A 12,272-nucleotide genomic window follows, 5' to 3' on the forward strand; every position below is an offset into this window, starting at 1 on the left:
AAGCCCTCCCCGCCCTAAAAGGAAGGCCCCCCCTTCGGTGCCGGTCCGGACTGCTCAGGACCGTGCACATCCCTATAGGCGGGTTACCCACCTAGGAACCACCAGGCTCGCAGCCGAGCCTGGTGGTTCACATGATGGGGCGAAATCGGGCTAGCTTCCGCTAGCCCGATTTCACCCCATCGTGTGAATAGCCTCAATATGTTCATGCTGAATATATTACCTGAAATAGAAATGTACCAAAAGCTTTGAGTAAATGTTAACTGGGCAAACAAATGTTTTATTTGACATGTTGTAGACTGAAATTATTTACACAACATGTTTTATGTTCAGCTGTCCTAATTCAAGTCTGGTGCACCAGGGGCCCACTGTGGTGAAGCTCCACAGCACCTTGCCACAGATGTCCTCTTGTGGATCTGAATCTATTGATTATGAAAAAGTGGTATGGACTTTTACTAAGTAACAGTTGATTTAAACACAGAAACTGACAGAAAACTTTCGGACTCACAGTGTATGTTTGACTAAGAGAAGGAAGAAGAGTTTGAGTATTTGGGGGCAAACTGTTCTGTGGTCACATTTGCACTCCACCCTCCCCTAGCTCTCCCGTCTGATTTCGGATGTGAAGAAGAGTTTCCTCTCGGCACTGCGGCAGTCAGTGAAATTGCAGAGAGGAGTGGGAACATGCTGTGTGGGCTTCCTTCTTGACTGAAGGACAGCTAGCACAGGCAATCATGGCCGGAGGTGAGGGAGGAGCTTCTCCCCTCAACTCCAGTTCCAGGGGAGGCAGCCTGTGGTTCCACTTCCACACTCGGATGTACCACAGCTTGCATCTAACCTTGTGTTGCAGTAACAAAGCTCACTACAACCTGAGGGTTCAGATTGGAGTTCCAAATCTGAAATCTCGGGTTTGTCACTGTGCCAGACTCAAGTTGCTCACATTCGCACATAACACTCAGAGAACCACTGGCCCCTTCAACTGAGGTTCTGCATTACATGCAAATGTGACCTCTGTTTCCTGACTTCATGAAGCCAAGATTAAATTTGATGACTGACCTGTAGAAAAGTTTTTATTTCTTGTGAACATCTTGTCATACACTTTGTTGGGAAGACCCTAAGTATTTCCTATTTCTGATAATTTAAAATGAAAGAAACTGAATATTTTGTTCACTGTTTTCTCAGGTACTTCAGTGATTCAGGTTACTGCTACGGATCCAAGTAGTGCCCGTCTATTTTATAGTATTCTTGAAGACCAGCCCTATTTTTTTGTGGAGCCAACAACAGGTATTTTTGGACATATTTATTTATTTATTTATTTATTTATTTATTTATTCATTTATTTATTTATTTGACTCTATACTGGAATATTTGATTTCTTATTATAATTAGTTAAACACTACCAATAAACAAATTAGGCACAAATTCCCATCCCCCCCAATAAATAATAATTCTTTGCATACTGTAATTCATATAGAACTTTGCAATTTTTATCAGATTCATCTTCAAAACAACTCTTCAAGGCAAGTCACTGCAGGTATTATTCACAGAGAGGACAAACTAAGAGAGAGATCCATTCACTTTAATATCTCAGTGATTGGCATCCAGAGCATCCTTCCATGGATGTCAAGTTTTTCCATTGAGTGGAGGGCTGAGGGTGATTTCTGAGCAGTCCCTCTTGCACTTTAAAAAAATGTCTCACTGAGTGTTCCCCAACTCACAAGGACATTAGTTTTGGTGAAAGGTGTCCAAGGCAATATTTATTATTTATTTATTTGATTTATAGATCGTCCTTCCAAAATGGCTCAGGGTAGTTATGCAGTTTCTATATACAGTTTCTCTACACTGAAATTCCAATTAGTAGGGCTTTGGAATGAATCAGAACTAAATACTTCCAATTCGACACAGTCCATATAATTTGGTTTTAGCATCATGCCATTCCCAATGCATTTTTTAAAAATAGCAAGCCCCATCCAGTTCAAAACTGGATGGTATTTCCCATATTGAATTGGTCTCTAGCAGAGGACTGGGTGGCTCCTGTCCCCTTGTTTTTTATTTATCTTCTTTATTTTTTCTATATTTTTAACCTGATGATGTTCCATATGTGGAAAATGCCAAGGGAAAGAGAGAAGTTGTGTGATTAGCATTTTTATCTGGCCATTGTTTGAATATCTTCACAGGTTTGTAACTGCTGAAAGAATACTGCAATTGGTTCATCTGAATTTCTGTTTCTTTCAAATCACAATGCTTTGGGGACAGACATATTAATATTAGACTCTGGCTGACATCCAACTAAGGAAGCCCTGGTGCTACATAAAAAGCAGCAGTGCTTCCAATGACTTCCCGGACTTACTGGTGCTCCAGTTGGGCAGGGGATGAATTTTGATTACTTCCCCTTCCCTCAGGAGTGTTCTGGAAATGGGTGGGTTATTCATGGAAAGTAAGAGTTGGTGGCAGATGGTGCTGCAGCTATTCTGCAAGGTCCCTGTCAGCCATCTGACCAGCCTGTGAGCTTCCACAGAAAACTCCAGCCTGCAGGAGTGTGGAAGCTGAGTCATTCCAACTTGTGCACAAGCTCTTCACATCACATATGCTTTCCAATTTCTGGGTCTTTTTCTTTTATCCACCTGTAATAAAAGTTTCTGGGTCTTTTTCTTTTATCCACCTGTACTAAGAGAGTTTTGCCAGACCTGTAGAGTGACTCGAAGAGCTGCCGATCAAGTGAGGAGTCCATCCTACAAGTGGAACCTTGAGGGGGTGTGGGAGGAAAACAGTTGGTTTTGATAGTTGGACTTCTGAACAGTAGTGGCCAGTGGCAGCAAACTTACCTGCTGCTGGTATCCAGCATGCTGTGTGGGCTAGCAGTGGCTGATCTGGCATCCCACAGGTATGACTGCACCTGCTGCTCAGTTGGCCTGGCCTCTGCACATGCATGGAGGCAAACAGAGGAGCAGGGGGACAGCAGGCTCCAACAGGATGCAGGATAGGGCACCTCCGCCTAGCACAGCATCCCAGGCATTGGTGGTAAGTAAATTTGCCACAGTTTAAGGTAATATTTTCCTGCCCCTACCGTACCCCCTGGAGTGCCACTCACTGGCTGCTACTGTTTCTTTAGAGTTTTTGGCAGTGATAGCTGAGAAGGAAAAGCCTTCAGGAAAGTGCCAGCTATGTCTCAGTGGAGCCCTTGGGGCCAATTTGAGCATTACTAGATATTCTGTGTAGTACATAAAAGGAGATAGGGATGTGCAAACCGGCTCAATGTTTGTAAACCCTCATATAAAGCTATGAAACCAGCAGGCTCAACATCAAGCCGGCCAGCGAAACAGGGTTTAGGGTGAACCAAACCAGGCCTGGTTTTTCCCAAATTCAAGCCAAACTGGGCCTAGTTCACCTCAAACTGGCTCAGATAATACTGGTAAAGGGAAATGCAGTGGGGATTCCCCTTTACCAGTAAAGGAGGGGACCAGAGGGCTTAAATAAAAAGAGTTGAGATGAGAAGAAAGTAAAATTTTACTTCAAATTTGCTGCCACTGCTGGCAGCAACTTTTTATGCTGGCGGCTTCTTCTTCTTCTTCTTCTTCTTCTTCTTCTTCTTCTTCTTCTTCTTCTTCTTCTTCTTCTTCTTCTTCTTCTTCTTCTTCTTCTTCAATTTAACAGTATAAAAGCCTTGTTGACCCCATAGAAGGTGGGCCATATCACACCATCACAGCAGATTGCTCCTTGTGTGAAAATCTGTTTCTGGATGCAAAGTCTAGACATTCAATATTATATATGTTGTAGGAGTGATAAGAACATCTTCTCCAGTTGACAGAGAAACAAAAGATAAGTTTTTTGTAGTCCTCCAAGCTAGTGATATGATTGACCAAATGGGTGGACGTTCAGGAACAACAACTGTAACAATCAACATCTCTGATGTTAATGACAACTCTCCCATATTTCAAGAAGGTGAGTAGAATGTGTCCTGGCATTTAAATTAAAGAATGTTGTGGGCCAGTTCAGGCTGCATGCAGTCCTACAGAGTTTGCAAATAAATCTGTTAATGGTTTTCTTGAAATATTGTCTTTATTAAATTTATCTATCTATCTATCTATCTTTATTTATTTAACATATTTTTATACCACCCAAAACTTACATTCTGGGCAGTTTACAACAAAAGAAAATACATGACAACAGAAAAAGTTAAAACATTACAACAAATTAAAGTTTTAAAACCATGCTAAAACTATTAAAACAGTATTTAATTAAAAGCCTGGGTGAGCAAATGCATCTTTAAAGACTTTTTAAAAGTTGTCAGAGATGGGGACTCTCTTATTTCAGCAGGGAGCACATTCCAAAACTTCAGGGCAGCAACGGAGAAGGCCCGTACCTGAGTAGCCACCTGATGAGCCAGTGGTAACTACAGACAGACCTCTCCTGTTGATCTCAATGGGTGGTGGGGTTCATGAAGAAGAAGACATTCTTTTAAATACCCAGGACCCAAGCCATTTAAGGCTTTATAGGTTATAACCATCACCTTGTATTTTGCCCGGAAACCTATTGGTAACTGATATAGTTCTTTTAATATGGGAGTATTATGGTCTCTCTGAGATGGCTCAGAGACCAACCTGGCTCTGCCTTTTGGACCAACTGTAGTTTCTGGGCTACTTACAAAGGCAGCCACACATAGAGTGCATTGCAGTAATCCAGTCTGAAGGCATGTATGTACGCATATCTACATATGTATCTACATATGTACCACTGTTCTGAGGTTGTTTATGTCAAGAAATGGACACAGCTGGTGTATCAGCCAAAGCTGATAGAAGGGACTTCTGGCCACTGCCTCAACCTGGACACCAGGGAGAGGCTTGGATCCAGAAGCACCCCCAGGCTGTGTGCCTGTTCCTTCTGGGTGTGACCCCATCCAGAACAGGTAGCTCAAACTCTGTCGGGCAAGGTTCAAGAGAACAGGTGGTAGGCCAAACTGTTCCACCGTTTACACTTCACATTTAAACCAGTTTGGATTCAGTCTTGTAAACTGTCATGATCCCAATATTCAGGATGAGGGTAGGAAACATTACCCTCAATCTGAAGTGGCTTTTTGATGTTATGTAGCTGTGATTAGCTACATGAGATTTAATGAATCCAGTTCAGATAAGGGCAGAAAGTTCTGCCATTACTTGAGAGATAGCTATGTTGAGAACATTTTCCCCAGTATGCAGCCCTCCCCCGCAACAGCTGAAACAGGAGTGTATTTTGTAATTCTGACTTTTTTGTTGGTTGTGATAGGGGGATCCTTACTGTGAATTATCTATGCCTCAAGATTTTTCTCTTGGGGATAGCAGCCTATCTGTTCTTTATTACAGCTGATATACTGGCAATGATAAACATAGGTTTCACTAAGGACAAGAATCCAGTGAGGAACAACAGCCAAAGTGATAAATATCAAATGTATAATTTCAGAAGCAATGCACTTTACTGCAATTTAGCAGGCTTTAGCTCAGAAAAAGAAGGCACACTTGGCTGCTTAACAACAGAGATATTTACTTTATGACAGTGGTTTTCAAACTGTCTTCCCGAAGAGCCATGGGGTTTCTCAACTTCTTATCAGGAGTTGTTCAATAAGGAGAATAGTAATGGCAAATAAGTTTTACCTGAAAGGCAGGTAACCCTTAATTATTTATCTTCCCTGAAATACACCTCTGCAAGACATTGAGTATAATATAGGGCACACACTCAGTTTATGCTGTAATAGTGAGCTCCAACAGGCCTACCAGTACACTGAACAGTTTATATAAACCCTCAGACACCTCCCAGAATCCTCTTCAACATGCAGAGCTTCTTCAACAGACAGGCTGATGTGGAAAATGTTCCCTACGGGGAACGTTTGAGTGCCACTGATTTACAGGAAAGTTTCCCAGTTTGTGCCTGTCAGACCATATTGTGACTTACTTTCCACATTGCTACTGTGCAATGCAATCATGAGGGGAAAACGGCCTTATAAATGGACATCTTAACAGACTGGTTTCAGTATTTCCATAAAAAGAATGTAATTGTAAAATATTATGAAGTGACATAGGCATTGATCAATCACTGCAATTTAGAACCTTCGTGATAGCCCAAGCAAGTATATACAAAATCTTGACTTCTTTTGCTAAATTCAAAGAGTTAATACAGGAAACATTAACACTCTTTCATGTATCATTTGTAACTTTAAAGCTGATTATAGTGGCTAACATCCAGAGCAACCAAATAGGGTTGTAGCAGTGTGTTCAATGCAAAGAGGCTGCTTAGAGCTCATTAATCATTTTTGAATTGGTTTTATATTGTTTTTAGCATTGTGTTTGAATGGTGGGTTTTATGCCTTTTAAAAAAGTTGTTGTACACCGCCCAGAGCCTCTGGATGGGACCGTTTATACATGTAATAAATAAATAATAATAAATAATAAGTTTTATTCATTTATTTTCCTTTTACATTTATATCCCACTCTTCCTCCAAGGAGCCCAGAGCAGTGTACATGGTTATATGTACTAACGTGTGATATAGGTTACAGCCTAACCTGTGATATAGGTTAGGCTGAGAGGGATGTGTCTGGCCCAGAATCACTCAGTACGTTTCATGAATGAATGGGGATTTGAACTCTGGTCTCCCTTGTCAAAGACCAACACTTTAACCACTATGCCACGCTGGATGAGTCAGAGTGTTGTGGGTTGACAGAGTGTGGGTGGTTGTTTGTTCTTTGCTGCTCTCCCCTGTCCACATAGGTGTTCTTTGCCTTCAAATATATGTCCCTGAGGATGGTGCAACCATCAGGGACATAGTTTTGAAGGCAAAGAACATTTACTGTGGTAGTGGAGAGCAGCAAAAAAACCATCCTCCCCTTCCCTAGTACATGCACTCTGCTGCTCTGCAACACTCTGGCTGAGTCCTAAGTAGACTCTCTGTACCACACATAGCTCTGCTATGTCCTGATTTGGCTGCTATGGATTACGGGTGTGAAATTCGGATTTTTGGTGATTCGGTTCGGGACCCGAACCGAATCACCCCTGTTCTGTTTTGTGCCCGAATATGGGCCACCCGAATCACCCTTGATTCGGTTCAGATTTGGATTTAACCTGAATCCGAATTGATTGGGGGGAAGGGGCCCAGGGGCAGAATTTTGGGGTGGGGTGGTAGTGCCCAATGGGTGGAAGCTACCACCCCAATTTCAGGGGGATTGGACAAAGGGCTGATTTTTTGAGAATTTTTGAAGTTTTAGTGACTTTGGGGCAGTTTTGGGGCATAGCATGGGATCTGGGCAAAAAGAGTGGGGTTGGGTGGTAGTGCCTAATGGGTGGAGGCTACCACCCCAATTTCAGGGGGATTGGACAAAGGGGTGATTTTTTGGGAATTTTTGAAGTTTTGGTGTCTTTGGGGCAGTAAGTGGATCTGCCCCAAAAGGGTGGGGTGGAGTGGTAGTGCCTAATGGGTGGAGGCTACCACCCCAATTTCAGGGGGATTGGGCAGCGGGCTGATTTTTTGGGAATTTTTGAAGTTTTGGTGTCTTTGGGGCAGATTGGGGGCAGAAAGTGGATCTGCCCCAAAAGAGTGGGGTGGGCTGGTAGATAGTGCCTAATGGGTGGAGGCTACCACCCATCCCCAATTTCAGAGTTTTTGGCCAGAGGGCTGGATTTTGTTGATTTCCTGAGGTTTTTCTTCATAAAGTGCAGTGTGGTAGATTGATTCATTCAATATTCATAGTAAGTGAGAGTGTGAAAAAAGTGAAAGTGGGGTCATGAGAGTTCTTTGCTTGAAAAAAATCTCATTTGGTATCATTGGATGAGAATTCACACCTCAGAAGATTTTCTGAAAGGATGTTATTCCCTTATTTTCTGAGGTGTGAATTCTCATTCAATGATAGCAAATGAGATTTTTTTCAATTTAAGAACTCTCATGACCCCACTTTCACTTTTTCACACTTGCATTTACTATGAATATATGAATGAATCAATCTACCACACTGCACTTTATGAAGAAAAACCTCAGAAAATCAACAAAATCCAGCCCTCTGGCCAATCACTCTGAAATTGGGGATGGGTGGTAGCCTCCACCCATTAGGCACTATCTACCAGCCCACCCCACTCTTTGGGGGCAGATCCACTTTCTGCCCCAAAGACACCAAAACTTCAAAAATTCCCAAAAAATTAGCCCTCTGCCCAATCCCCCTGAAATTGGGGTGTTAGCTGCCATCCATTAGGCACTACCACTCCACCCCATCCTTTTGGGGCAGATACACTTTCTGCCCCCAAACTGCCCCAAAGACACAAAAACTTCAAAAATTCCCAAAAAATCAGCCCTTTGTCCAATCCCCCTGAAATTGGGGTGGTAGCCTCCACCCATTAGCCTCCACCCCAGGCCCCACTTTCTGCCCCAATCTGCCCCAAAGACATGAAAACTTCAGAAATTCCCCAAAAATCAGCCCTTTGCCCAATCCCCCTGAAATTGGGGTGGCAGCCTGCACCCATTAGGCACTACCACCCCACCCCACTCTTTTTGCCCAGATCTCATTCTATGCCCCCGAACTGCCCCAAAGTCACTAAAACTTCAAAAAATCCCCCAAAATCGATCATGAGCCGAATCACCCGAATTTTTCAGCCCCGAAATTCGGGTGATTCGGCTCGGCCCCCAAAAATATCGGGGGACATCGGGGGTGATTCGGTTCGGCCCCGAATCACCCGAAATTGCTCATTTCGGGCACAGATCGATCTGTGCCCGAAATTTTTTGCACATCCCTACTATGGATATTATCCCACAGTATCAAACCTTATATGAATAAGTAGCAAAAATGGTTCTGAATGGAGCTCTTAGTGGATGTATGGAATTACACCAAGTTCAAAGTTTTTGACCTTTTTAGAAGAGAGAAAAATATCATTGTCTTCCTTTCTTAAAGTATATTGCATAATAGAAATGACATTATATCAGTGGCACTATTCTGGATAGCTATTGAAAATGTACTGCAGGGAATAGAGGGTTGATACACTTGTGGGAATGTGATTCTTAGCTCTCTTTTTTAGAGCGCTATGATATGCATGTCTCTGAAGCAGCATCCGTGGGCACTATCATAGGCAAAATCAAGGCTGATGACAGTGACATAGGGAAGAATGCAGAAATGGACTATATGATAATAAAAGATGAATTTCACATTCTTCGCATCATTACCAACAATGAGACTCAAGAAGGAACTGTCATATTGAACAAGGTGAGATGGCAAATTTTGCTTAACAAAAATAAAATAAAATAGCACAGAAGTTCTTGAACAGATAATCTGGAAAGAACAGGCTTGGCCATGGTAACATATGCTTTGTTACCTCTAGACAGGACTGCCATAGCATGCTTTATGTGGGGCTGCCCTTGAAGAGTGCTTAGAAACTGAATCCAGCTGCTGAATCCAGCTGCTGAATGAGGATGGTTCTTGGGATCATGTTATACCAATCCTGTGTTAGCTGCATTGGCTTCAGATTCATTTCCAGACACAGTTCAAAGTATTGGTTATTAACTTTAAAGCCCTGACGTGGGCCCTAAATACCCGAATCTCTCCCCATATGAGCCTACCTGTGCTCTATGATAATCTAGGGAGGCATTCCTAGTGTTCTGCCTTTGTTGGAGAGAGATGTTAGTTGGGCACATGTGATAGGGCCTTCTCCTTAATGAAGGAGAGTTGAGGTTTTAGAATCCTTTCCTTGAGAGGCTCTCTTGCAGCTGTCATTCCTTGCTTCCCACTGATGGGTGCAAGCTCATCTTTTTAAGGTAGCTTTGAATTTGCATAACTTCTGTGCCATTTTAGTGGATGCTGCCTCCCGTCTTCTAATTCATTTTTCATTTTAAATGCCTGATTTCATTGGTTTTTAGCTTGATATTGTTATCAGCCTTGTGTGTATTTGAAAGGTCAGATAGAAGTATTAAAAATAAATAAATAATGGTGAACATGTTTGTTATAACATTATGTATAGCCACGGACAAGCTTTCCTCCATTTTTATCTGAGTTCTGATCCTAATGCTTGCTCTCCTTGCAAATTGGGAAGAACTTGGATCATTTCCCAAACCAATCTCAGGTTTGGAAAGTGACCTATTGTCAGCCCTGTGTACCATCACCAACATACCTTCCTGGCAGGTATGTCCCCCCTGCTTATTACTTATAGTTCACTTTTTAAACCATTACAGTTTTTAAACTTGGGCTACTGCCATGTTACACATAGCAAACTAGCCGCTAGCAAGAAACATACATACATACATACTCTGAAGGATAACGAGAGATTATGATTGTGATCCATATTGGCACAAGCATGTACTCCATTTACCCACAATAACTTTTAAGCAACCAAATACATTCACCCCAAAACTCCTCACCAAGGTTGGGAGCTTCTAGAGGGATTACCCATGAGGTATGATGGCATGACATAAGGAGGAATGATTGCTCCTCTTCTCACATATGTGTAGGCCACTCTGCTTGGAAAACAGAAAAAGAAGGAACATAGGCAGTCCCTATTAGTTTAAAGGGCGGGGGGGGGGGGGTTTGAATTCACCACAATGCCATTGAATCATGACATCAGAAAATGCCGGAAACCCAAGGAAATAACTTGTTAGTAAAAGTAAAGTGAATTGAGGCAAAGATTAATAGTGAATATGTTTTTATAGCAAGGAAAAAGATTGGAAGTACAGTAACTACTTTCAAAACATTCCCCAAAGTGTACTATTCTTTCTTGTCTTTAATCTTATACTCATCATTGATCTATTATTAATTTCCTAATGCTGAAAGAAAAATATCCTACTTCTACTCTTCTTCTCTTTTGTACAGAGACTAGATTACGAGAAAAAACACAGACATGATATAATAGTGAAAGTTGTCAACCGATACATAGATGTGCGCTTCCAGAAAAATGAGTCCTTTGGAGACACAACTGTTCTTAGGATCATTGTGAAGGATGCTGACGAACCTCCAGTTTTTAGCTCAGTCAACTACATAATGGACATTTCTGAAGGGGAGAGAAATGGTTCGCTTCTAGGGGTTGTAAGTGCCAAAGATCCTGATGTTGCCAGCAGTCCAATCAGGTATACTTCAGAAGTTCTAGTCATAACTGGTTTCCAAATAATGCCAAAGATTCATATTTACATCTCACTAAAAAGTGTGTTTGAAATCTTGAGCTCTATGGGCACCCTGGTGCACACTGAACTCTTCCAGTAACTTCAGTGATGGGCGGGGAGAGGAGCAAAAAACGTGTGCAAAAGAATATGTGTATGACATTCCTTTCTCCATTTCAGACAATGACAACAACTTGCTCTATGTCCACATTTTAATTAATTAATTTATTTATTTTGACATTTATATCCCACTCTTCCTCCAAGGAGCCCAGAGTGGTGTACTACATACTTAAGTTTCTCCTCACAACAACCCTGTGAAGTAGGTTAGGCTGAGAGAGAAGTGAATGGCCCAGAGTCACCCAGCAAGTATAATGGCTGAATAGGGATTTGAACTCGGGTCTCCCTGGACCTAGTCCAGCACACGAACCACTACACCTCGCTGGCAAAGCATCCAAGCACTGCACCTGCAGAGATTGAATGGGAGTGGGTAGCTGCACTTAGTGGGTTAGAAAAGAGCCTTTTTTTGCCAACTTAATATAAGCTTAAGAATGCTGTTAAGGAAAGTGGAACTAGAAGAAGAAAATGGAGTTATTGAATAACAGGAATATTTTGAAACAAGATGATATCAGTGAATCTGGGAATTTTTCACCTCCTTTCAACATATTGCCTTTAAGAGCATAAGAACAGCACAGCTGGATCAGGTCCAAGGCCTATCTAGTCCAGCATCCTGTTTCGCACAGTGGCCCACCAGATGCCTTTGGGGAGCCCACAGGCAAGAGGTATGTGCATGCCCTCTCTCCTGCTGTTGCTCTTCTGCAACTGGTATTGAGACACATCTTGCCTCTGATGCTGGAAGTGGCCCATAGTCACCAGACTAGTAGGTACTGATAGATCTGTCCTCCATGAATTTGTCTAAGCCCCCTTTAAAGCCATCCAAGCTAGTGGCCATCACCACATCCCATGGCAGAGAATTCCATAGATTAATTAAGCCCTTTGAGAAAAAGTACTTCCTTTTGTCAATCCTAAATTTCTCAACCTTCAGCTTCATGAGATGGCCCATGGTTCTAGTGCTGTGAGAGTGGGAGAAAAATTTCTCTCTGTCCACACTCTCCACTCCCTGAATAATTTTATATATCTTGATCCAGTCTCCCCTTAGTTTCCTCTTTTCTAAACTAAAGAGCCCTAG

General features: G+C 42.2%; 1 protein-coding gene across 2 annotated transcripts in view; it reads left to right on the forward strand.

The window, feature by feature from the left end:
- LOC128324042 (cadherin-19-like) overlaps positions 1–12,272 on the forward strand; it is a 107,714-nt gene that overhangs the window by 57,286 nt on the left and 38,156 nt on the right. For both annotated transcript variants that reach the window (XM_053248146.1, XM_053248147.1), the window contains exons 4-7: positions 1,177–1,278; positions 3,772–3,936; positions 9,022–9,206; positions 10,803–11,056. In XM_053248146.1, coding sequence (XP_053104121.1) covers positions 1,177–1,278; positions 3,772–3,936; positions 9,022–9,206; positions 10,803–11,056 — 706 coding nt within the window. The remainder of the gene's footprint in view (positions 1–1,176; positions 1,279–3,771; positions 3,937–9,021; positions 9,207–10,802; positions 11,057–12,272) is intronic.

This window comes from Hemicordylus capensis, chromosome 4 (assembly GCF_027244095.1).
Source record: "Hemicordylus capensis ecotype Gifberg chromosome 4, rHemCap1.1.pri, whole genome shotgun sequence".
Lineage (NCBI taxonomy): Eukaryota > Metazoa > Chordata > Lepidosauria > Squamata > Cordylidae > Hemicordylus > Hemicordylus capensis.